This window comes from Hyla sarda, chromosome 1 (genome assembly GCF_029499605.1).
Source record: "Hyla sarda isolate aHylSar1 chromosome 1, aHylSar1.hap1, whole genome shotgun sequence".
Classification (NCBI taxonomy): Eukaryota; Metazoa; Chordata; class Amphibia; order Anura; family Hylidae; genus Hyla; species Hyla sarda.
In genome coordinates, this window is record NC_079189.1 from 296,988,198 (window position 1) to 297,014,965 (window position 26,768).

The window sequence follows — 26,768 nt, forward strand, 5'->3', positions numbered from 1 at the left end:
AATTAAAAACCCCCAACATGTGAGCGCACCCTAAAAGTGAAATATCCGTATAAGGTGGCAACCCTCAATACTACAAGATATTTCTAAGAGATAGATTGTTCATATCACATTTGGTGAATGTAAAAAAAAAACTAAAACCTTTAATTTGTGTTGTTGGAAATGTGTACATACACCAAGTTTATAAAATTGTACAGGGCATGTGATAAATATGGTGCTGAAATTCCAGTACATCCCTTTGTAAGATTGCTCCTGAGACTTTTTAACCAGTTGTGTCAAAATGTGCAACTTTTTAAACATGCTGTCCAAAATGCAGTTTTATAAGTCAGGCCTAGTGTAGATTCAGTGTTTTGGAGGGGCCTGCAACTTTGTGCAACATTTGATCAATTTGTTTCTACTGTCAAAAAAAAAAAAGAAAAAAGGTTATTAGGCCCACATGCAATATTTCATGTGTTAATTCAGCTCCAAATACAGTGATAAATGTCCCACACACAAATTGAGAGCAGGGAAAGTAAATGTGAGAATGAGTTAGGCGAATGTGGAAACCCAAAAAGTGTGGAATTTCTTTTTAACACTGGGTTAAGGATATCTGGTCAAAAAACTTACATATACATTTAGATTACAATCTACAGTATGTGAACCTAAATATGTGCATTTGTAAATCATTTAGACATTTCACTGCTTATCAGAATATACAACCATAACATCCATATAACAAATAGGAACTTTACATTAACTATGCAAAAAGTTACAATCTTTCAGAATGGTACTTTATTACACTATTACCCTAAGGCCCCATTCACATTCAAAGCTCAGTCAGCAATCCGGCCAGAAGGGCGGGAGTTAAGTGGAGAACAAAGAGTGCAAGCACTTTTTTTCCTCCACTAAATTCCTGTAAAATGACCAGATCACCAAATGAATGGACTCCATCAGGACCAGATAGCAGCTGTTTGTATCCAACCCGTTTTAGGGTCCGATCGGCTCAAAAAGTGAAAACAAAAAAGGCGTTCGGACCCTAAATGGGTCGGATGGGAAAGGCATTGTGAACAAGGCCTAACAAAAAGAAGAACAGTTTAGAACTATAAAATATCTAACATTACCTGTTACATTAATCACTCCATCAACATCACGAACAGACAGGAACTTGCAAATGTATTGTCCAGAGCTCTCCACATTCACTTCAGTAATGCTAAGAACAAAACAAGGAGTACGGCACCAATAAATAAAACAGCAGGCAGTGTTTATTATAATCAATGTGCAAAATGGTAGAAGACAAACAAGCTGATTGTTTTACTCTTCTCACGCAGGACAGACAGGAATTCAGGTCACCAAAAGGAATTCTAATGCAGCTAATCCCTCTTCTAGAGGACATGGATGGTTCAATTGCACGTCTGCTCTCTCTAGAGAGTGAAGTGACACCACCTCAGTCTGACATTGATGTTAATGCAGGCAGTCACTGACTGCACAGATACAAAAGACACCAATGTCTTTCTTGTACTAAATTCTATTAAGTCCAGCAGCAAACAAATTTTAAGACCCTTTAAGGTTCACTGAAAATGTTAAAGCTGCAGCAAAGTTCTGAGTGCTCCAGAACATCTTTCCCCTAGGAGGACCTCCTAATAGACACAACACATACTGTTTAATCAAAAAGCTTCATAGAGATTGTACTAGGAGGTTGTTAAGGACAGTAAAAGGGACACTTTAGGCCTCAACCAAACCGGTGTATCTTGTTTCAAAAACAAATGCAGCAGTCAAACAAGGACACTTACTTATATGTTGTAACATGAGAGTCATCTTTGTCTTCATGGAGAAGTTTATTCCCCTTAAACCACTGGTGACCAGAAATTTGAAAGGAAGAATCTGTCAAATTGCACGTCAGTATCTCTCCGCCGGGTGCATCTGGGGAGCTTGTCTGGATGAGCGGATCTGTGGGATAATATATTTTCAATTAGAAATTGAACAACTTTATATGAAAATCCTACTGTTCCACTAAAGATTTTAGACTGTCCACCATAGTGCCTACATTGACATTTAGTAAATAGGATTGTTAAACAAACAATTTAATGTATAAAATGAGCTTATTACAATGGAAACAGACAATGCAGTTGTCTACCAGAGCCTCCTATAGAGAAAATAAGGAACTCCATCTACACCATTGCAGTATTTTGTTCATTTGTCAGCATTAAAACCCTACTTGTTAGGAGCTGGGAGGAATAAAAGGATGCAGGATAAGGTTGTTTGTATGTAGAAATATATACACATGTATAATTGGGAGCAGAACATTCTAGGAAAGGGATAGGAAACATTGATCATTCTATCTACCACAGAAGGTTTGTAGCAAGTCTGGTACAGCACTATGAACTGGGTGAGGCTTCACTACATGGGATGGACCATCCACAAGAGAAAGGATATCCATGACCTAGATTAAGGCTGTATGCAGAGACTTATTTGTTAAGACTTTCATTTAGCATAACCACCAATCTGTCTTTAAATGTAGCTGAACATCACACGTTATCTGGAAATATCAAAAAGGTAAAAGGGGAAGGAAGAGGTCCAGAGAAGGAATTCCAACTGAGCAGTAGCAGCAAATCCTGTTCTGAACGGAATAGGATGGGAAGAACATCACATTGTGAGAGGTGACTTGAGGCAGAGGATCAGAGCCAACATTAGGTAAACAAGGCATTTTCAAGGTGAGGTCAGCTAAATCGGGATTACAATTCTAAGTGGAGGTATATGCTATGAGGGAGTGGGTCTTCAGGATCTCAGGGATTCTTCAGGATCTGGTTTCTCACTCACGGTCAAAGACAACAACATTGGCCTGTGAACGAATCCACTTGAATCGAGGGCTCTTTGTCAAATGGTTACGATCTGGATCATTGCTGGCACGGCATTCATAAGTCCCAGAATCATCTGGGTTGAGGTTGAAGAGATAGAGTGTACTGGTAGCATGGTAGACATATGTTGCATTCATCTGCACACGTTCTTCTCGAGCTCCATCCCACAGCTGATTGAAGCCTTCGGTACTATAGTCTGCCTCAAACCACCACTGAATCTCTGGCATTGGCCGGCCGATGGCCTCACAGTGTAGCTCCACTGATTCTCCCGTCAGTCTGACCTCTGAGAGTGGAGACTTTATGAACCCAGCTGTAGGGTATGAGTGAAAAGGTTAAAATAAAAACAGTACATGCAAGACCTAGGAGAGGCTCAAGACTGCCTGAATCAATATAACAGTATATATTCACATCCTTCCAATAGTTTCTCTTAAAGTGTATGTGTACATCTATAGGTAAGTGATTGCATCATGACATTCCCAGGCCCAAGTAGTTAATTAGCACTCCATAACTAATTAGGCTGCACATCACTAAATAGGACACTAACATTAGATCAGACTGAACGAGAATGAGAACACACCAAGACTCCAGAACCCTTCCTGTTATACTAAAGTTACTGCACGTGTGAAGAGATTATACAGAGAATGAATAACTCCTTGTGAACAGTTGTGCCCTTACACCAGTCTGAACATGTATGATTAGTTTGATTCTGATGGCAATGTGCAAGCACCACGCAGAATAAATGGGCACAGACTAAAAGCACACACACTTTCCTCCATTCAGAGGAGACAATTCACTTGTTATTGTAGTGGTCAGACCGCCACTGGTCAGGCTGGGTTCACACCATGCTTTCAGCCATATGGGACCGCATACGGCCGGGGGGAGCTGAAACCTTGCGCTCCTGTATCCCTGCCGTATGCAATTCATTTCAATGAGCCGACCAGAGTGAAATGCTGACTCCGGTCGGCTCATTTTTGCCCCGTATGCAGTTTTCCCACTGGACCACGGTTTTAGGTCCAGTGGAAAACTGCATACGGGGCAAAAATGAGCCGACCAGAGTCAGCGTTTTACTCCAGTCGGCTCATTGACATGAACTGCATACGGCAGGGATACAGGAGCGCCCGGTTTTAGCTCCCCCCGGCCGTACGTGGTCCCGTATGGCTGAAAACGTGGTGTGAACCCAGCCTCAGCAGGTTTCCCCCTTTCACATGGATCGAGAATAACTTGAGTTGTGGGCTTAATAGGTATGGCTGCAGATCTGGCAGGTATGGCCGCATCCATTTTAGACAGTTTTCCATGACATTATACGGATACAGTATTTTTGAATGGGATAAAAACACATAGGGTAACCAATGCAAAACTGCCTGCTGTATGGCTTTGTGAATGCTCTGCCAACGAGAGCCCATCTTTACTGCTTTCAGTCAGGCAGTCTATAAGTGCCCTTACATTCTTTACAAAACATACACCCACAAACTGCAACCTACGTTTTTGCCGTAGACAAGAGAGTAGTCCACTACATTTCTGTATACAGCAAAATAGAATCCAACTGAACCAGACTAGTATCCACCATGCTCCTGAGTCATCTGTGAAGTGTTTCATGCAAGATAGCTCTCTATGAACCAGCATTTCCAACAGTTAGACAATATTTCCCACTAAACAAATGCAGCACAGAAGAGGCCCATGTTAGAAGGGGTTGTCTGGCCGCATTAACATCAGCTATTGTCCAAATGTAAGCTCATTAAAAAACTTGCTAGTGTACTTTTTCACTACTCTGCCAATGCCCTGATCTCAGACCCCATATCATGGGATCAGTACATCAATGCCTGCATTCTTGCCCACACAGCATTAATGCTCCCCCCCCCTCAATTCTAATTCAGTGAAATGAAAGAAGATGCCTGGCTATGTGGCTCAGTTCAATAGCTAAGCAGGGATAAAGCCAAAACACAGGGAGTGCAAGACTATCTGGAATATTGCAAACGATTGTTTATTATGTTTACACTTGGGCAGCAACAAATTATTATGTATGTCTTATTTTACAGCAAGGCTGTGTACCCAACACATGTGACCAGAGTACTGGCCATTTCTATGAGTGAGGAACTTAGAAAGGAGGGGGGGGGGGAACTCTTCTAGGTTTGAACAACATTTATTATAAACACAATGGGGGAGATCAAAACCAGTGTAGAGAAACAGTGGTGCAGTTTCCCATAGCAACAAACCTGATCGCATCACATTTTTTAAAAGGCTTCTGAAACGAGTGATCCGATTGGTTGCAATGGGTAACTGCACCAATTTACACAGAATTTGATAATTATGTCCCAATATTCTCATTTTTAAATTGCAACCAATCCTGTCCTCAAAAACAAGTTGTATATAGTGCTACCCAAACAGCACATTCATGGATTTGTTATAAATAGTATCCATTGTGTGTCTTAATATAGCACATATGAATCCCTGATTTTTCCTTCTTGGCTGTATTAAAGGAATGCAATGCTAAATGCTATCCTTTTAAGTTAACAAATGCGCACACAAGTCTCTTAACCTGCAAGTAGAAATCATGCAATTTGGTGTGGAACTAAATATACAGTGTAATAGATGCAGCTGCCCTTTACTACAGTCTGGCTGGCATTTTGCTCAGTCATGTAGGCAAGCAGTCAGCTGTTGACCTTTGTCAGGTACACTAAACAGCACACCCATGACCCTACAAAAGACACTGAGGCACAAGGGACTGCATAGTAGTGGCAGTAATAGGGTCAGCGATTACCTGACAAATGAGCAAACTCGTTTTTTGGCCAATTTTGAAATAGGGCAAAACAAAGCTTTTGCTGGTCACACACTTCCCGTGTAATAAGCTTTGAACCTTATACATCTTTAACTGCTCAAGGTTTATGGGAACATTAAACCTACCGTAGGTATGATTGATAAAAAGACCAGATAAGCTTACCAACAGTGGCCAATAAGAAAATGATGCACAGCGCACCAATCACTGTAAAATGCACAGTGCCTGATGAAGGGCACTGCCTTTTCTCAAAAGGGTGTGTCCTAAAATACAAAGTCTAGAAAAGAAAAATTGGACACAAACACGCTGAAAGTTTTGTTCATGAGGTTTCAGTGCTGAGAGCCATAGATAGGGTAAAAGATCTCGATCTGAAAGAAGCACACTGTTGTGCACTTCACTCCCCCGCTCACTTCTTTATGCAACTCCTTGCAGGAGACTGATCTGGCAATGAGTGAGCAAGAAGAGAGTCGAGAATTGGGGGGCTTTTTTTTTTTTAATTACTTTAACCCCTTAAGGACCAGGCCATTTTACACCTCAGGACCAGAGCGTTTTTTGCACATCTGACCACTATCAATTTAAACATTAATAACTCTGGAATGCTTTTACTTATTCTGATTCCGAGATTGTTTTTTCGTGACATGTTCTACTTTAACATAGTGGTAACATTTTATGGTAACTTGCATCCTTTCTTGGTGAAAAATCCCAAAATTTTATGAAAAATTTGCATTTTTTCTAACTTTGAAGCTCTCTGCTTATAAGGAAAATGGATATTCAAAATAAAAAAAAAAATTTGATTCACATATACAATATGTCTACTTTATGTTGGCATCATAAAATTGATGAGTTTTTACTTTTGGAAGACACCAGAGGGCTTCAAAGTTCAGCAGCAATTTTCCAATTTTTCACAAAATTTTCAAACTCTATATTTTTCAGGGACCAGTTCAGGTTTGAAGTGGATTTGAAGGGTCTTCATATTAGAAATTCCCCACAAATGACCCCATTATAAAAACTGCACCCCCCAAAGTATTCAAAATGACATTCAGTCAGCGTTTTAACCCTTTAGGTGTTTCACAGGAATAGCAGCAAAGTGAAGGAAAAAATTCACAATCTTCATTTTTTACACTGGCATGTTCTTGTAGACCCAAATTTTTTTTCTTTCAAGGGGTAAAAGGAGAAAATGTATACTTATATTTGTAGCCCAATTTCTCTCGAGTAAGCACATACCTCATATGTGTATGTAAAGTGTTAGGCGGGCGCAGTAGAGGGCTCAGAAGGGAAGGAGCGACAAGGGGATTTTGGAGAGTACGTTTTTCTGAAATTATTTTTGGGGGGCATGTTACCTTTAGGAAGCCCTTATGGTGCCAGAACAGCAATAAAAAAAAACACATGGCATACCATTTTGGAAACTAGACCCCTTGGGGAACGTAACAAGGAATAAAGTGAACCTTAATACCCCACAGGGGTTTCACGACTTTTGCATATGTAAAAAAAAATAAGATTTTCACAAAAATGTGTTTCCCCAAAATTTAACATTTTTGCAAGGGTTAATAGCAGAAAAGACCCCCCAAAATTTGTAACCCCATCTCTTCTGAGTATGGAAATACCCCATGTGTGGACGTCAAGTGCTCTGCTGGCGCACTACAATGCTCAGAAGAGAAGGAGCGCCATTGAGCTTTTGGGGAAAAAAATTGTTTGGAATGGAAGTCAGGGTCCATGTGCGTTTACAAAGCCCCCCGTGGTGCCAGAACAGTGGACCCCCCACATGTGACCCTATTTTGGAAACTACACCCCTCAGAATTTAATAAGGGGTGCAGTGAGTATTTACACCCCACTGGCGTTTGACAGATCTTCGGAACAGTGGGCTGTGCAAATGAAAAATACAATTTTTCATTTTCACGGACCACTGATCCAAAAATCTGTCAGACACCTGTGGGGCGTAAATGCTCACTGTACCCCTTATTACATTCCGTGAGGGGTGTAGTTTCCAAAATGGGGTCACATGTGGGTATTTTTTTTGGGGGGGGGTTATGTCAGAACCGCTGTAAAATCGGCCACCCCTGTGCAAATCACCAATTTAGACCTCAAGTGTACATGGTGCGCTCTCACTCCTGAGCCTTGTTGTGCGCCCGCAGAGCATTTTACGCCCACATATGGGGTATTTCTGTACTCAGGAGAAATTGCGTTACAAATTTTGGGGGTCTTTTTCCTTTTAACGCTTGTGAAAATAAAAAGTAAAGGGCAACACTGGCATGTTAGTGTAAATTTTTGTTTATTTTTTTTACACTAACAAGCTGGTGTAGCCCCAACTTTTCCTTTTCATAAGGGGTAAAAGGCAAAAAAGCCCCACAAAATTTGTAACAGAATTTCTCCCGAGTACGGAGATACCCCATATGTGGCCCTAAACTGTTTCCTTGAAATACGACAGGGCTCCGAAGTGAGAGAGCACCATGCGCATTTGAGGATTAAATTAGGGATTGCACAGGGGTGGACATAGGGGTATTCTATGCCAGTGATTCCCAAACAGAGTGCCTCCAGCTGTTGCTAAATTCCCAGCATGCCTGGACAGTCAGTGGCTGTCCGGAAATGCTGGGAGTTGTTGTTTTGCAACAGCTGGAGGCTCCGTTTTGGAAACACTGCCATACAATACGGTTTTCATTTTTATTGGGGGGACAGTGTAAGGGGTGTATATGTAATGTTTTACTCTTTATTAGGTGTTAGTGTTGTGTAGTGTTTTTAGGGTACATTCGCACTGGCGGGTTACGGTGAGTTTCTCGCTAGAAGTTTGAGCTGCGGCGAAAAATTTGCCGCAGCCCAAACTTGAAGCAGGAAACTTACTGTAAAGCCTGCCCGTGTGAATTTACCCTGTACGTTCACATGGGGGAGCAAACCTACAGCTGTTTCAAAACTACAACTCCCAGCATGTACTGACAGACCGTGCATGCTGGGAGTTGTACTTTTGCAAAAGCTGGAGGCACACTGGTTGGAAAACCTTCAGTTAGGTTCTGTTACCTAAAACAGTATTTTCCAACCAGTCGGCCTCCAGCTGTTGCAAAACTACAACTCCCAGCATATACTGATCGCCGAAGGGAGATTTAGTTATGCAATAGCTGGAGGTATGCAACTACAATTCCCAGCATGCTGAGACAGCTGATTGCTGTTTGGACATGCTGGGATTTGCAGTTTTGCAACATCTGAAGGGCTACAGTTTTAGAGAACACTGCAAAGTGATCTCCAAACTGTGGACCTCCAGCTGTTGCAAAACTACAATTCCCAGCATGCCCTGACAGCAAACAGTTGTTTGAGCATGCTAGGAGTTGTAGTTTTGTAAGATCTGGAGGGCTACAGTTTAGGGACCACTATATAGTGGTCTCAAACTGTAGCCCTCCAGCTGTTGCAAAACTACATATTCCAGCATGCCCAAACAGCTGTCTGGGCATGCTGGGAGTTGTAGTTTTGCAACATCTGGAGGGCTACAGTTAGAGACCACTGTATAATGGTCTCAAACTGTACCCTCCAGATGTTGCTAGGCAACTCACCGGCTTCCGTCGGATCCAGCCGCCCGCCGATCTCCGTCGCCTGCAGCCTCCGACGCCCGCCCGGATCGGTAAGTGGATCTTCGGCGCCGGTCCCCGTCACTTTCCCCGTCCTGCCCCGCCTATTGGGGGTGGGCAGGACGGGGAAAACGAAAGTAAACCCTCCCGCCCCCGATCTGCTATTGGTGGTCGCGTCTAGACCACCAATAGCAGGGATAGGAGGGGTGGCAACCCTGCCACCTCACTCCTATCGCTTCAGGGGGATCGTGGGTGTCTTAGACACCCGCGATCCCCCTTACATTCCGGGTCACCGGGTCACTATAGACCCGTAATGACCCGGAATCGCAAGTGTGAATTCACTTGCGATTTGCCGCGATCGCCGACATGGGGGGGGGGGTCTGATGACCCCCCCCTGGGCATTTGCACGGGATGCCTGCTGAATGATTTCAGCAGGCATCCCGCTCCGATCCCCGCCCGGCGGGGACTAAAACTGCACATGACGTAAATGTACGTCCCTGGTCCTTAAGACCCAGGGTGTCGGGACGTACCGTTACGTCATGGGTCCTGTAGGGGTTAAACACTAATCCCTTTAAGCCGGCTCCTTACATGACAGTGGGCTCAGCCTATCACCGTCAGCAGCGATGTTCCGCCTAGGCCGGTGATAGGCTGAGCCCACTGTCATGTAAGGAGCCGGCTTAAAGGGATTAGTGTTTAACCCCTACAGGACCCATGACGTAACGGTACGTCCCGACACCCTGGGTCTTAAGGACCAGGGACGTACATTTACGTCATGTGCAGTTTTAGTCCCCGCCGGGCGGGGATCGGAGCGGGATGCCTGCTGACTGCTCTTCGACGTTCCCGTCCCCAGGAAGTAGGTCCGGACCGACCGGGGAACGTAGGAAGGTGCGTTAAAGTTTATTTTGTTTATCTTTTGCAGCACGGGCATAGAGATACAGCGTACAGTAGAGAGTCAGCGCCAGCAGCCCGCAAGAAACAGGAGGACGAGGAGGGCAGCGCTTGCGGGTGACATGTGAGTAGTACCCCGATGGGGACAGCGCAGCGCTGGGCTGATAATTGGGGGAGAGAGAGAAATAATGTTCTATACCGTGGAACAGACATAAGTTACAAAAATTCCGTGATCCACCTATTTGGTCATACCGCCCAGCTCTACTGTCATCCACAGCGTCAGCCATGTTAGGATTAGGCTGTGGACAACGCATATGGGCTTTTTTTTCTCTGTTCTTTCAGAGCCCGGAGGATGCAAGTCTACATGAGAAAAAAGGCACGCCCCCTCATATCCCCCTCCGAGGACAGAGGTCTGCATGAGAGAAAGCAGCTAGAGCAGGGGGAGAGAGAGGACGTACACACTCCTCAACTCCCCTCCCCCTGCTCTGTCTTCTCAGGATGCAGATCTACATTGAAAGACAAGATAAAAGTGTTATCTGAAGGGGAGGATAACAAGGTGCACGGGCTGGGGATGTATAGACTGCAGGGGAATAAATCTCAGACTGGGGATGATTTCTATGTTAGAAAAAGGGGTGGGAGGGGGGGGGGACCACTCCTGTATGACATGCTGGGAGTTGTAGTCCCTGTTATGTGTGTATGCTAGTTTTTACAAACCAGTGTGCCACCAGCTGTTGCAAAACTACAACTCCCAGCATGCCCTGAGCCTTTGGGCATGCTAGGAGTTGTAGTTTTGCAACAGCTGGAGGCACACTGGTTGGGAAACACTGTCCCAGCCTATTCAGCATAGACATCATGTTACACCAGTGTTTCCCAACCATTGTGCCTCCAGCTGTTCTAAAACTACAACTCCCAGCATGCCCTGACAGCCTTTGGGCATGCTGGGAGTTGTAGTTTTGCAACAGCTGGAGGCACAATGGTTGGGAAACACTATTCTAGCCAATTCAGCACATTACAATCAAAGTGCATTGTTTCCCAACCAGGGTGTCTTCAGCTGCATCAAAACTACAACTCCCAGCATGCCCGAACAGCTTTTGGCTGGAGGCACCCTGGTTGGGAAACACTGGTGTATGCCCTATAGAGGTGTGGTGAACTACAACCCCCAGGAGACTACAGAAGCAACATGCTGGTGTTATACCACAGACTGAAGACTCCTGAATGACATACTGGGAGTTGTAGTCCCTTGTGTGTGTATGCCAGTGTATCCCAACCAAGGCTGATTTATATTAGTGTGTTGTGTATAATGGGGAAGACCCGGGAAAATAGGGTGGGTAAAAGGCAGGGGAAATAAAATAAAAAAAAGGAGCCTCTCCAAACCAGCAAGGCATGTGGCATGCTGGGATTTGTAGTTTTCAGCACAGCAAGAAACAGGAAATAGAAGCAAAGATAGGAAAACAAAGTGGGGGATAAAAAGAAAACAAAGAACGGAAATAGAGTAGGCTAAACAACAAGAATAGAAATGAAACAAAAATAGGGTAAGTCAAAAACGGAAAAACACGATGACCACCAGAGTACTCCTTTAAGACTCTTATGGACGCAGGGCATACCTGTACGCCCTGCGCCCAGTCCTTAAAACTGAGTCACGCCGGGACCCAGCATCACACCTGGGCTATTAACCCTTCAGACGCGTCGATAAAAGTTGATCACCGCGTCGAAAATGAAAGTAAACGCTTCCCAGCAGCTCAGCTCATAAAATCGCGATGTCCCAATCAGCTAGGACGCGAGCGGAGGCCCCCTTACCTTGCTCCGTCGCATCCGATCGGCGTTAGATTGCTCCAAGCCTGAGCTACAGGCTTGAGCAATCAACCCCCTATTACGCTGACCATGCAAAGCTATGGCTTTGCAGGGATCAGGGTAAAAGATCAGTGTGTGCATTGTTTTAGCCCCCTATGGGAGCTATAACACTGCAAAAATAAATTTAAAAAAAGTGAAAAAAGTTAAGTCATTTAACCACTTCCTAATAAAAGTTTGAATCTTCCCCTTTTCCCCAAAAAAATAAATAAATACAAACAACATGTGGTATCTCCGCGTGCATAAATATCCAAACAATAAAAATATATTGGTAATTAAACCGCACGGTCAATGGCGTACGCGCAAAAAATCCCAAAGTCCAAAATAGCGTATTTTTGGACACTTTATAAATTATCAAAAACTCCAATCAATACAAAAATGGTAGCGATAAAAAATTCTGAACACAGCGCATAAAATGAGCCCTCATACCAACCCGTACATGGAAAAATACAAACGTTATAGGGATCAGAAATGACAATTTTAAACGTATAAATTTTCCTGCATGTAGTTATGATTTTTTCCAGAAGTACGACAAAATCAAACCTATATAAGTAGGGTATCATTTTAATCGTATGGACCTACAGAAGATAAGGTGTCATTTTTACCGAAAAATGTACTGTGTAGAAACGGAAGCCCCCAAAAGTTACAAAATTTAATTTTTTCTTCAATGAATTTTTTTCCCCCATTTCGCTGTGAATTTTTTGGTAAAATGACTAATGTCAGTGCAAAGTAGAACTGGTGGTGCAAAAAATAAGTCATCATATGGAATTTTATGTGCAAAAGTGAAAGAGTTATGATTTTTAGAAGGTGATGAGGAAAAAATGAAAATGCAAAAACTGAAAAACGCTGAGTCCTTAAGGGGTTAAGGGCGAACCTGCAACTGATTTTAGCACACCACAATCAACTGATGTCTGGCAGGAAGTGTGCTCAGCTATTAGCGCACTCAATTTTAATCATGACATTAATGTTTTATACATGAACTTTTGAAACTTGTGAAAGTCAGATATGGCAACCAGCCTGGCAGGGAAAAGCAATGTCACAATTCAGCCAGCTATTACTCATGATCACAATGGGTGTCAGGACTGAATTAAATAACGTTCCTTTCAGCGGAAGACACTGGAAAAGCCCATTAGTCAATAGGACTTTCAGGGGTTAATTTCTACTGCAAATTCAGCGCAAAATTTGTATTGAACCCACAACAGATCCACTATGGAAATTCAGCAGAATTTCGTCAATGTGAACATACCCTAAAGCTTTAAAGTAGACAGTCTACTAGGGACCGACCAATATCGATTTTTTTAGGGCCGATACCGATAGCCGATAACTTATACCGATATTCTGGTATAAATTATCGGCTATTTCTCCATTGCGCCAGCATAATTCCACTGTGGCAATTCCACAGTATACACAGAGCAACAGAATCCAATTTTAAACAATAGGACTCTGCTGCTAGTGGATTTCCACAGTGAAATTATGCCAGCCGAATGTCTGCAGTGTGGATGAGCGCTTAGCCCCCTAGACCTCGTAGTTCTCCTCCAGATCCCCCCTTTCCCCTTGTTTGGAACCCTTAGTCCAGTGGTGTCCAAACTGTGGCCCTCCAGATGTTGCAAAACTACAATTCCCAGCATGCCGTTCCATTGGCTGTCCGGGCATGCTGGGAGTTGTAGTTTTGCAACATCTGGAGGGCCACAGTTTGTACACCACTGCCTTAGTCACTCTCAGACCCTCTGTTATCCTCCTTCAGCCACTAAGTCCCCCCCAGATCCCCTTGTCGCCACCACCACACTTTTCTGCCCTCCTCCCCGACTCTATAATTATTAAAACTTCTCCGCCATCAACCTCCCACACACACACACCTCTTTGATGCTTTATTATCTTCTAACCCCCCCCCCCCCCCCCCGTGATTTTCTACACTCCAATTACAGCCCCCTCCCTCATTCCATACTGCTCTTTCTCTCCCCCATCCTCCTTTTCACCCACCTTCGCACCTTGTGGGGAGGACAGCTGAAGCAGCTCTGTGGCGGCGGGATGTCCTCCTCCTCCAGCCAGGGTACGGACCGTGACGTTAGGTGCCTGCGTCGTGTGCTACGTCCCTGCCTGTTAACTCATCGCTGTTGTAATAAAGAAAACTGTGTCCCTGTAGCAGAATGTGACTCTCCTCCACAAGGACACAGTTTCCTTTATAACAGCGGCCCGGAGCGAGGTCCCCTTCAGTGCCTAAGGGGAGGAGAACGGCGAGGTCCGCATATGCTTTATTAAAAGAAAAAGTGCAAGGGCAGATGAACGGCCACTACCGCCTCCTGACATTCGGGGCTCCTTTGTGACATATGGGGCTCAGGCCCCGGATAATTTGACCTAGGGACGCCCCTGCCGTGGATGGCAGCGTGAGAAAGGTGAGGGAGTGGAGAAGTGGAGGAGCGGAACAGATGACAGCTTCCTCTTCACCATGCTGTCAGGCAATTTCTCCGCACAACAAAACAAGGCGTGCGCACGAATCGCGGGACTTCAGTCCCGGCCTGAAGTCCCGCGATTCGTGCGCACGCCTTGTTTTGCGCATTATCGGCAGGTTAGAAGCCGATACCGATAAAGGGAAAAAACGTGAATATCGGCCGTGCCGATAATCGGTCGATCCCTACAGTCTACTATATAAATATGTGAAGAAATCACGGCACACACGAATGGATGCAAACCTCCTGAAGTGCTTATTCACAAGTCAGCATGGCATGGCAATGTAGCGACATGCAGGACGCGTTTCGGCCACCTTGTGGCCTTCCACTGATCAGTTGATGAAGGCCACGAGGTGGCCGAAATGCGTCCTGCGTGTCGCTACTTGCGTCCTGCGTGCCATGCTGACTTGGATGCATCTCACCTGAAGTGTTTATTCACATTTGTGTGTGCTGGGATGCTGACTAGTCCACGGGCACCACATTATTACCGACTTCTACTATATACATACACAGAACGCATACATATTGAAAGCAGATTTGCTTATCTGTTCCATTTTAACAAGTAAATTACATTTTTTTAAATGGGTAAAAAGGGGTGATTTGGACTTAGGGAAAGGGTTAAATCACATTATATATATATATATATAATTACACACACACTATTTTTTTAACACACTTTTTTGCTATGTTATAGCCCCCAGGCTTGGAGCAAACAATAGCTGATCAGACACACCTAGCTGATCGGGACAAGGCATTTTCACTGCAGTGGTCCCGATCAGCCCCACTGAGCAGCCAGGAAGGTTTTACTTTCATTTTAGACACGGCGTTCAATTTTTAATGCCGCGTCTAAAGGGTTAATACCCCTAGGCACTGCCATCGCTGTCGCACGCAATTAGCCCCGGGTCCTGGCTTCAGTTGCATGCCGGGACCAACCCAATATGACACGCGGTTACCGCGTGTTATATCGTGGGAGCCGGCCATGGATGTAAATATACGTCCGTGGCCGTTAAGGGGTTAACACCTTTGTATCCCACTATAGAAGCCATACACGTACCAAAGCAGTGGTCCAAGATTAACAAGGGCCAAAATCTTACACAAGACTACGAGCCAGTTCCCACACAAAACTACAGTCTAGCCATGCCTTTTCACTAGACCCTTCTCAAAACTGATGTAGAAAGTTACACCAGATGCAATAGCATGTAACTGCTCACTTTTCACAGCAAATAACTAGAATTGGAATTGAAAGGAAAGCTGTTCACAAGATCAAGAGCAGAAACCGCTTAAGCCTACTTCCACAATAAGCTTAAATGTTTAATAAAAACAGAATATGGCTTTTGTCTCACTCTTTCCAACCAAGGAATGTAATAGCAGCCTGCACCCTTTACATGGTACAAACTGCTGATTGGATGCAACATCCAATTAAATGGAAATGCTGAGTCATATGACCTGCCAGTATAACCACCTCAAAGTCACCTTCACCCTGTACTGAGCAGCCACTACCCAGCAAGCTAATCTGTAAAGTACTGTAAATATGCAGATACAGGGAACAGAACATTGCTGCCTTTAGTAACAACGCACATTACTAAGCAGAAGAGGAGTCTTTTTGTATCTATCCAAATTCTACACTGACTGCAATATCCAGGGTAATACATACAATGTCGCTTAGCATAGAAGCTGGAAGAGCTGGTCATTTTATTGATGTGACTTATGTAACAACAGGTTCTAAAAGGTCACAAGTGGGCCTGGGAGAGGGCAAAAAGAAAAAGCTTCCAGTGACATACTGCAAGAGCTATAACAGCCTTACAAAATACTTACTCATTTTAAATGTTGCTTGTCAGTGATGCATATAAAAAATATGCCAGAAAGAAATCCAAAGTTCACTCCTAGTGCTGGGGTAACTGGCTTCTGAAGCGAGGGGTTCCAAGTGAACAACCCCCATTTCAAACTTACTGGGAAATATGAGTAGCAGAGATACCCAGTGCTGGACATTGCTATCCAATGGATGGCTGACCATGTACATATAGAAGCGATGCCCTTTTTATCATGACATACTTTGCCTGCTATCTGTTACAAAAAGCATCACAATATGTTTTCCTCCGGGACATTCATGTAGAGCTTAGAGATCACAAAAAAATAATAATACAATGAAGATATTTTACAGGCCCAGTATTCTTAAAAGGAGACCGGACTGTCACCCATCACAAAAAGGAGTCTAAGGCTACATTAACTCTACAATTGTGCGATACGGCCGCCGGATCCCCACTGTATCCCATTTATTTAAATGAGCCGGTCAGAGCTCATCTTTACACTGTATCTGGTAATGTTGCTGTACTGACCAAGTCCAGCAATAAAACTTATATGGTGCATAAATAAGCCGAACTGAGTCACTGACTGTCCGGCTCAGGTTGGGTTCACACCATGTTTTCAGCCACACAGGACAGCATACGGCTGGGGAGCTAAAACCGGGCGCTCTCGTATCCCTGCCGTATGTACTGTAATTCATTTCAATGAGCCGCCCGGAGTGAAAGGCTGACTCCGGTCGGCTCATTTTTGCCCCGTATGCAGTTTTCCACCAGACCTAAAACTGTGGTCCACCATGGTTTTAGGTCCGGTGGGAAAACAGCATACGGGGCAAAAATGAGCCGACAGGAAGTCAGCTTTTCACTCTGGTCGGCTCATTGAAATTAATTACATACGGGCAGTATACGGGAGCACCCAATTTTAGCTCCCCCAGCCGTATGCAGTCCCGTATGGGTAAAAACATTGTGTGAACCCAGCCTTATTTAAATGAATGGGATACAACAGCAGACAGATTTTTAGTTTTCCCCACCGGATCCAGCAGCCGTAGCACAGTCTTAGAGTGATGCACCCTTAGTTTCCAGAGTATCACTGATCCTTTTCTTCAGCAAATGGCAGTCTAAGTGACTGGACTCCCATCAGCTCAACTGATGATCAGAAGCTAGCTGAAAAGAGTGTACCCCTTTAAACCTGCTGTCCCATAACATTCTTAGATATGTTAAAAAAAAATCCTGCCCGCTGATCTGTGTAAAAAGCAGGTCTCATTTATAACTTTCCCAAAAAGATTGAACAAAAGCAGGAAACATACAGGCAGCTGTCTGCTCCACTAAGACCTTAACACCTTCTCTTTTTGGAGATTTTTCAATTTTCTACCTACAGACTCAAGTGAGGGCTTGTTCTTTGCACCAACAATTTTACTGCTATTAATTTCAACACAAAATCTACAGCAAAACCAGAAAAAAATTTCTGTGGGGCAAAATTGAAAAAACATAACATTTTGTAATTTTTAGCTGCATCCGTGTACGCAGTGCAGTTTACGGTAAAAATTGCACCTTATATTTATTCTGCAGGTCCATACAGTTGCAAGGATACCCATTTTATATAGGTTTGATTTTATTTTACTAAAAAAAATAAAATTATAACTACCGTATTTATCAGCGTATAACACGCACTTTTTAGGATAAAATTTTTAGCCTAAAGTCTATGTGCGTGTTATACCCCGATACACCCCCAGGAAAGGCAGGGGGAGAGGCAGTCGCTACCGGCTTCTCTCCCCCTGCCTTTCCGGGGGTCTAGAGCCCTGCTGCCGGCCTTTCTCTCCCCCTGGCTATCGGCGCCGCTGCCCGTTCTGTCCCCCTGACTATTGGTGCCGGCGCCCCATTGCCGGCTCCGATAGCCAGGGGGAGAGGAGCGGCGCCGACAGCCAGGAGGGAGAGAAGGGGCACCCAAATATCCTTGGTAAAATGAGGGTGCGTGTTATAGGCCGGTGTTTGGTATACCCCGATAAATACGGTACATGCACCAAAATTAAAATGTTGAAAAATGTCCTCTTCTGACCCCTATAACTTTGTAGTTTTTCTGTATAAGGGGCGGTATGAGGGCCAAAAAAGTATTAAAAGTGACCAAAATACGCTATTTGGACTTTGGAATTTTTTACGTGTAAGCCTTTGACCATGCAATTTAACAATATAGTTCGGACATTTACGCACGCAGTGATACCACATTTTTATTTACACAGTTTAAATGGGAAAGGGGTGTTAATACAAACTTATTAGGGAAGAGGTTAAATCACATTAAAACTCACGTCCTGCAAGCTTTCACAGCAGCGGTCCCAAACAGCACCACTGAGCTAACCGGCAATGCTTACTTTCGTTTTAGAAAAGAAAACCACCAAGTTTGCTAAATTATCTTTTACTATTTCAATTTAACTTCACTGAAAAAATTTTTATAAATTTATATATATATGTTTGGAGAATGTTATTGAAAAATTAGAAAAAGGTGTCATTATAGTAGTTAGTTATGGCTATTATAGAGAGTGTAAAAGCGAAAATTGGCCCGGTCAAGTGGATAGTCATGATGGACAAGAAGATTTTGCTCTGTTTTAGTCCCGTGGACAAGTAGTTTATTAAAAAAAAACTTTTGTTGCACATCTTAGCAAAACATTAACCTTTCTGATACACTTCATAAGAAAATGTAATTTCCTTTTTATAGAAATAATGGCTTATAAAATCATGGCTTTGTCCAAGCTGAAGCACAGGCATAGACAAAGTCCAGTAAGTGAGGGTGGGCTAGCACTCCTCTGTGCTATCAAAGCCCAGAGGAGCCGCTATCAGACCGGGGAGAGAGCCGCTGTCAGACCGGAGGAGCCGCTATGTGATCCCAAATCCCCCCCCCCCCCAGACATACAAGCAGTATACATGCCAGTTCTATGTACAATGCAGTTGTAAAGATAAAGGGGAGATTTAATCAAACCTTGCCCAAACACTAGAGCAGTTGCCCTTAGAAACCAGATTTCATCTTTCAATTTTCAGAAGACTACGAAAGCACTGATTGCTATGGGCACCTACTGCACTTTCCCCAATCTTTGCTATAGAGCTCTACCTATGAACAACTGTAAAGACCCATCAGTAAGGCAGTGGATAGTTTAGCACACTGTTTTAAGAACAAATCCATTACAATAGTCAGCCATTTCTATGACCTGATAAGATCAGATCCCATTATTCACACATCAAATAAAGGCATAAAAGAATTATGGCAAATCACCAAACTGGCAGGGGTGCAGACAAGAGTAAGCAATTCAAACCACCACATATCCACTACAACAGCCCAGATTTACTTTACAGAGAGCAGGCACTTTTCTTGGGGTTTTGCCTTTTTAGTGCGTTCTGATTTTTCCTTAGTGCTTAATATTCCTGCGAAAACCTCACCGTAAAGGAAATCCAGACTAAATGAAGTACAGTGCCCAATGTGGCACAAATTGACCCATAATGGCACAACTGAACACAGAGGCACACTGCAAAAAACAACCAAATTGCTTACTCTTGTCTGCTCCCCTGTCAGTTTGGTGATTTGCCGTAATTCTTTTATGCCTTTATTTGATGTGTGAACAAGCAGACTTCGGATCTTTAACATTTATGGATTTTGAAAACCTGGCAATTTTAGTAAATCTGGGCCAAAGAGGTGACTAAAAGGCTTAGCCCTAAAAATCAATCACTATATAAAAAGTGACTTTACCATATTAATGAAAATAAGGTAACAAGTAGAGATGAGCGAACTTACAGTAAATTCGATTTGTCACGAACTTCTCGGCTCGGCAGTTGATGACTTTTCCTGCATGAATGAGTTCAGCTTTCAGGTGCTCCGGTGGTCGGGAAAAGGTGGATAAAGTCCTAGGAGAAAGCCTCCTAGGACAGTATCCACCTTTTCCAGCCCACGGGAGCACCTTAAAGCTTAACTAATTTATTCCGGAAAAGTAATCAACTGCCGAGCCGAGAAGTTTGTGATGAATCAAATTTACTGTAAGTTCGCTCATCTCTAGTAACAAGGCACAAATTTTACAGATCCTGACAAAGCCCAACAGACACCTACCCAGTCACTTCTAATGATGATGACAGAACAGCCATATTTTACTGATTAACGGCTCCGACATCCCACAAGACCTGACAGACCATGTAACCTCCATCATGTATTCCAGATCTAATGACCTTTAAGCTCAATTCCACTTGCATCAACAGTATCCAGTTAATACTTCACTATACCCCATTTAGCCTCTATTTTCCATTGAGAAGTACTTAACTGTGGACAAAACTGGATACCACCACCCCTTGTTTGCCATTGCCAACTATGAACCAATTTAACATATTGCGGCTCACAAGGACTTGTTTTTGTGAGGTCATATCCCACACAGCTGAAGAAAATTGTTAGTGCCCAATATACAGCTGTGTGCATAAAAGTGTCATCTTTATCATACTGTTGCAGGGTGGAATATAAAAAGGAGCCTTTAAACTTCTGACTGCAATATTCATATGAATGGAACAAAGACATACCTTGGGTCCAAAGTAGGGATCGACCGATTATCGGTATGGCCGATATTATCGGCCGATAATCACAATTTTGGGCATTATCGGTATCGGCAATTACCTTGCCGATAAGCCGATAATGCCCCGCCCCCCCGTGTCGCACGGTATACCGGTATGGATTTTTGTCCATACCGCTATACCGGTCGGGCCCCTCCCCCACCCTCCGAGTCAAAAATAAATAAATAAACTTACCCGTAATGGGGGTGGTCCGGGCCATCCATCCTTCCTGTAGTGTCCGGCGACATTCCGGGTGAAGGGTGCACCGGTCCGGGCTGTCCTTGTCCGGGCAGGCTCCGGCCTAGTACGCTGCATAGACGCCACTACGCCGTGACATCAGGTGCGTCGCTGCGCAGCGGCGTCTATGCAGCGCTACTAGGCCGGAGCCTGCCCGGAGTGGAGAAGAAGACCTCCGGAGAAGGACAGCCCGGACCGGTGCACCCTCCACTCGGAATGCCGCTGGACACTACAGGAAGGATGGATGGATGGCCCGGACCACCCTGACAGGTAGGGGGAGAGAAGCGGGTGGTGGCAGCGGCGGCCTATGGCACAGCAAAAGCCACTGCAGTGCATTGATTTAAAGCGCCCGCTTTAAATCAATGCTCTGCAGCGGTGTCGAGGGGGGATAAATAGCCAATAACTTATACCGGAATATCGGTATAAGTTATCGGCCCTAACCTATACCGATTATCGGTATCTGCCCTAAAAAAACGATATCGGTCAATCCCTAAGTCCAAAGCTTTGATCAGTGGGGGTCTGAGTGTTCAAGTCACAACCAGTTGTTAGAAGAGAAACGCACAGTTGACCAAGACAATCCTATAAACTTACACTAGGTTTGCCTCACTTATCGCCTCTTCTCTCAGCTAGTTCTATCAGTCATGGTCTGAACACTCCGATCCCAAACCAATCAAAAGTTTATATAATGATAGTGCCCACTTTAGGTGCTCATACACATTAATGCTCACTGAACTACTCTATTTCACCTGTTTAGCAACAATAATGTGTATGGGGTACCCCAACTTCCCACAAAGGCAAATGTAGGTAGGGATGTACCAATACCATTTTTTTTTTTTAAAGACTGAGTACTGATAGTTTAATTCTAGTACTCGCCGATACCAAGTATGAGTACTTTTATTTTAAATCTGACAGCAGGGTGACGCGGTCTCTGGCGCTGCTTACAGTGCTGATATGTGGGTCCTTGTTGTGCGCAATGGAGGCGGCTGCTGTAGTATGAGCCAAGATTTCTCTCTTCTCGATTGGGCAGAACAAAAAATTAGCATTATAGGCGAGACCGATGACCACATGGTGAGCAGCGGTAGAAACCGGGTCACCTGCACTATCTACCTATAAATCCAAGTTAGTGCAGGTGACTCTGCTGTAAGATTGCCTTTAATAGTAGGTAGTATCCCCTGCAGACATTAGTAGCAGCCCCCTGTAGACCGCAGCCCCCACCCTTGTAAACTGCTCACCTGCGACTGTCCAACGGGTGCTGCTGCCCCATTCTCCCATCCGCATAATGACGTTCTATGGAGGGGCATGTGACATACACGTCACTCTGCTTCCTCCGTAGTGTTACGCTGGGCGCAGTGGAGGAGGTGGAGTGACGCGTGTGTCACATTCTCCTCCATGGAACGCCATTATGCGGATGGGAGAACAGCGGAGCGGCAGCAGGTATTGGATTTGGTATCGGGACATTGAACAAGTCCCCGATACCAGGGAAATGGCTAGTATCGAACCCCAATACTAGGAGTTTCTCCCCCCTTTTAATCCACGTTTTGGTTCCATTCTTGCAGGCTGTAAACTAATTAAAAACCGTTTAAAAAAAAAAAACATTCGGGTCAATGGAATTTTTTTTAACAATCTGATTACATCCGTTTGTACCTGTCTGCACTCATTTCCATTTTTTGGACGGCAGAAAAAAACGCACATGCAGTATTTTTTTCTTCCGTCAAAAAAAAAAAAAAAAAAAAAAGAAACTAATCCAGTAAATTTTACATTTAAGTCTATGGAAAATGGATGAGCCTTTAATGTCATCCATTTTTGCAATGCTCAGAACAAACATAATATTTTTTATTTAACTGAACAATAACTGATCCAAAAAGATAACATTCTTTTGCATCAGTTATTGTCTTTTTTTTTTACAAGCCTTTTTTATTTTTCACGGGAGAAGAACTGGACGGGTCTAGACGCCCGTGTGAACGCAGCCTAAAAAGCAATTTGTCTGCAAAACATTTTGATCAAAGCTATATGCAAACCCCCGCCAGCCCCTCCCTTCACTTTATGTATAATTGCTGTAGTAGTGACCCTTGAACAACAAAACAGGCATCTCTCCAGTATGGACTAACCACATACAGTAATATCTGGCATGCCGAGCTACAGGGTTAATACATGGTGTGAGCTAGACTGCTGGCGAATGCAGGCTACAGAAGAGACTCCAAGCTGGAATCACATGCCATGTCCCACAGGAGCCAAACATAAAGAGGACAATTAACAGACCAATAGGCTTACTGTACTCCTAACTTCATTTCATAGGAACAACGGAAGGTCTCATGTAATAAAGACCTACTGTACTGGGCGTGCATAAATCCAATACATGAGCGGTCTTCATAATGTAACAAACATAAGGCAACACCACTACTGTATACAAAAAAAAGATTGCAGCAGCACACTTGTTGAAAAAAAAAAAAAAAAACGGAGGCTCTTAGCGCACTTTTTGATCAAAACGTGTCCCCCCCCATCCACCACACGGAGGTGGCCTCGTTTCAGATGGGACCCTATAGCCTGACTGGGTGACATGCTGGAACCATTATCAATTTAAAAAAGCCCCTGTGAAAAACCCAGAGGTTATATGCCCAGTAGAGGCGAGTGTTAGGCTCATAATGTGTGTTAGGGTCCCATCCGAAATGAGGCCACCTCCGCGTGATGGATGGGGGGGGCGTTTTGATCAAAAAGCGCGCTAAGAGCCTCCATTTTTTTGACCAAGTGTGCTGCTGCAGTCTTTTGTATACTCTGTCTTTGCCACAGCAGCGTGCACCCGTGTACTAGGTAGTTGTGCTGGCTGTTTTTCTTTGTTTGTACACCACTACTGTACAGTAAGATAAAAGTCTCAATACAAAGGATTGGCTAAGGATTGCTAAAGGCTACCATCCCCCACTATAAGACAAACACATACATACAATATCTAATCCAATAAGGAGCACGCTTCCCCAGAGCTGATCACTGTGCTATTACCAGTGTAAACCACTGGGTGTGGCTAGGCTTAGATGTAAGCATGAATAAAGAAGCCACCCGGACACTAATCCATTTAGTACTGTTAATGAAACCAGCCTGAAATGCGTTGGCTTAGTAATGTACTGTGTGACCGACACCTTATCTCCAATATGATTGTTTTCACCACTGGTGAAGGCTTGGTACACATCGCACAGCAGTGTTTTCCAACCAGTGTACCTCCAGCTGTTGCAACTCCCAGCATGCCCGGACAGCCAGTGTGCCTCCAGTTATTTCAAAACTACAATTCCCAGCATGCCCGGACAGCCGTTGGCTGTTCGGGCATGCTGGGAGTTGTGGTTTTGCAACAGCTGGAGGCACACTGGTTGGGAAACACTGTCGCACAGGCTCCTACATTTGATAGAGCGGTGTTCCCAAACTTGTGACAAAACAACTCCAGTTATGCCAGGTCTGTAAGGGTGGATGCACAACACGCTTTTGCTATACACGTCCCGTACGCAGTTTCAAGTTCAAAAACAAAGAATTGTATAGAAAACCGTATGAATTGACAACATTGTAAACCGTATTTCAAATGAATCATCCGGTTTAGTCCGTTTTGCGTCTTATATGGTTTTGGCAGTTTTTTTTTTACCCGTACCCAAAACCAATCTACAACGTTTTTGGTACAGGTGAAAAACCGTATGTTTTTTATTTTAACATGGGAGTCAATGGGAACCGTACAAAACCGTATGTGTGTACAGTTCCATCCGGCTTTCACCATACGTTTTTTGACTTTGCACAGGGTTGTTTCTTTGATTTTCAATCAAACAAGTGAAACTTTCTTCAAAATGGAGTGAAAAGTTACACAGGTTTTTTTCTTAAAACAGATGCAACCGGACATTTTTCAAACCGTATACCGGTTGAATCCTTTTTTCATCAAAAACCTGATACGGTAACTGTATTGCAAAAACATGGTGTGAAAGCACCCGACTGGGTGGGAGATAGCTAGGCTCTGGATGTAAATAAGGCTGGGTTCACACCATGTTTTTCAAGTACGTTTCCCGTACACGTTTTCATTATTGAAAACGTATGGAACTGTATTGAAAACTGTATACATAGACAAATAATTGAAAACTGTATGCATCCGGATGCGTATGGTTTGCTTGCAATACAGTTCTTCCATACTCAAAACCATGGTTGACCACTGTTTAAAAACCGTACTGCAACCGCATACTTTTTTTTAACATTGACGTCAATGGGAAACGCACATGTATACGGTTCCATACGGGAAATGGTATACGGTTTTTACTTCGCACATGCGCATTTGCTTCCTAAAGTCCCCACCCAACACCTCTCCCATTAAAAATGGACAAAATTTTCAAAAACGTATGTTTGTTTTTTGAGAAAAACAGACAGAACTGTATGCACTTTAAAAAAAAAAAAAAAAAAAAAACAGTATACGGTTTAAAAACTCATACGGTTCACTTTTTCCCATACTGTTCCATTTTTTTAAAGTTTTTTTTTGCCATACAGTTTTCTTTAGAACAGTATGGCAAAAACGTCATGTGAACCAAGCTTGGGTTCACATCACATTTTTGCCATATTGTTTTCAATCAGTTTTTCTAAAGAAAACTGTATGGCAAAAAAAACAAAACGCATGGAACAATATGGGGAAAAAGTAAACCTTATGCGTTTTAGACTGTATACTGTTTTTTTAAACATTCGGTTTACTTTTCCCCATACTGTTCCATCTGTTTTTTTTTTTTTGCCATACGGTTTTCTTTAGAAAAACGGATTGAAAACAGTATGGCAAAAACGTGATGTGAACCCAGTCTTATAAAAAGTTTTTATTCACTGACTGAAAAACAGATTGAAGATTGGTAGGAAGTGAAAGCTTATATAACCATAGTCTTCAAACTGTGGACATTCAGATGTTGCAAATCTACAACTCCCAGCATGCCTAGTCTGCCGTAATAATTTTGCAATACCTGGAGGTCCACAGTTCGGACAGCAGTCGTATATAAGATGTCCCTAGTATGGGAAGGTGTATGCGGTGACCTGAAGCAGCAGGGTGAAGGCTTGGCTGTAGACCTCCATGAAGCACATCGCTTATGACGTCACCAATCCCCGAGCACCTTAACAAGTACGACGCCCTCGCATTACACGACCCCAGTAATGGCCGACCCTTGGTCATAGACACCTCGTATCCCTCTAAAGACAAGACGTTTACCTGAGCACTCGGCCCCTCTCCCGCTCAGTACAAGCAGCACAGCAGCGACCAAGAGCCCGGAGCCGTTCATGGCGCAGTCTACCCCGGTCATACACACAGGTCACCGGCGTCTTCTCTCCTCACCGAATAACAGCCAATTGGAAGCAAAAACAGGTCACCTGCTTCCTTATGTCGGTAGGCGGGGACAGGCGCTACGCACTTCCGGTGTTCGCCAATCTTCTCACGTACTAATTCGGCCCCACTGCACGTGACATGACGGTCACATGACTTACATAAGGCTCAGAATGTTGTTTTAGCTTCGTGTGGGTTCTAATAGGAACTACATGAGTTATAAACAAGAAAGGCGAGTACATGTGGGTTTTCCTCTCTGCCATTAGATGGCGCTATGGCTGTGTGTCAAAAGTATCTCTTAGGGCAGTGTTTCCCAATCAGGGTGCCTCCAGCTGTTGCAAAACTACAACTCCCAGTATGCCCAGACAGCCTTTGGCTGTCTGGGCATGCTGGGAGTTGTAGTTTTGCAACAGCTGGAGGCACCCTGGTTGGGAAACACAGTTTTAGAGTAATACAAGATGAATTTACTCAAGTAATTCCACTTGAATTCTCCGCTCCAAATTAATGC

At 43.8% G+C, this 26,768-nt stretch overlaps 1 protein-coding gene across 1 annotated transcript in view; it reads right to left on the minus strand.

The window, feature by feature from the left end:
• BSG (basigin (Ok blood group)) overlaps nt 1-26,358 on the minus strand; it is a 37,981-nt gene extending 11,623 nt beyond the window's left edge. Inside the window, exons 1-3 of the mRNA XM_056518026.1 lie at nt 26,150-26,358; nt 1,767-1,923; nt 1,098-1,186 (exon numbers count right to left, since the gene is read on the minus strand). Coding sequence (XP_056374001.1) covers nt 1,098-1,186; nt 1,767-1,923; nt 26,150-26,240 — 337 coding nt within the window. The 5' untranslated portion in view covers nt 26,241-26,358. The remainder of the gene's footprint in view (nt 1-1,097; nt 1,187-1,766; nt 1,924-26,149) is intronic.
• Nucleotides 26,359-26,768: the final 410 nt, after the last annotated feature.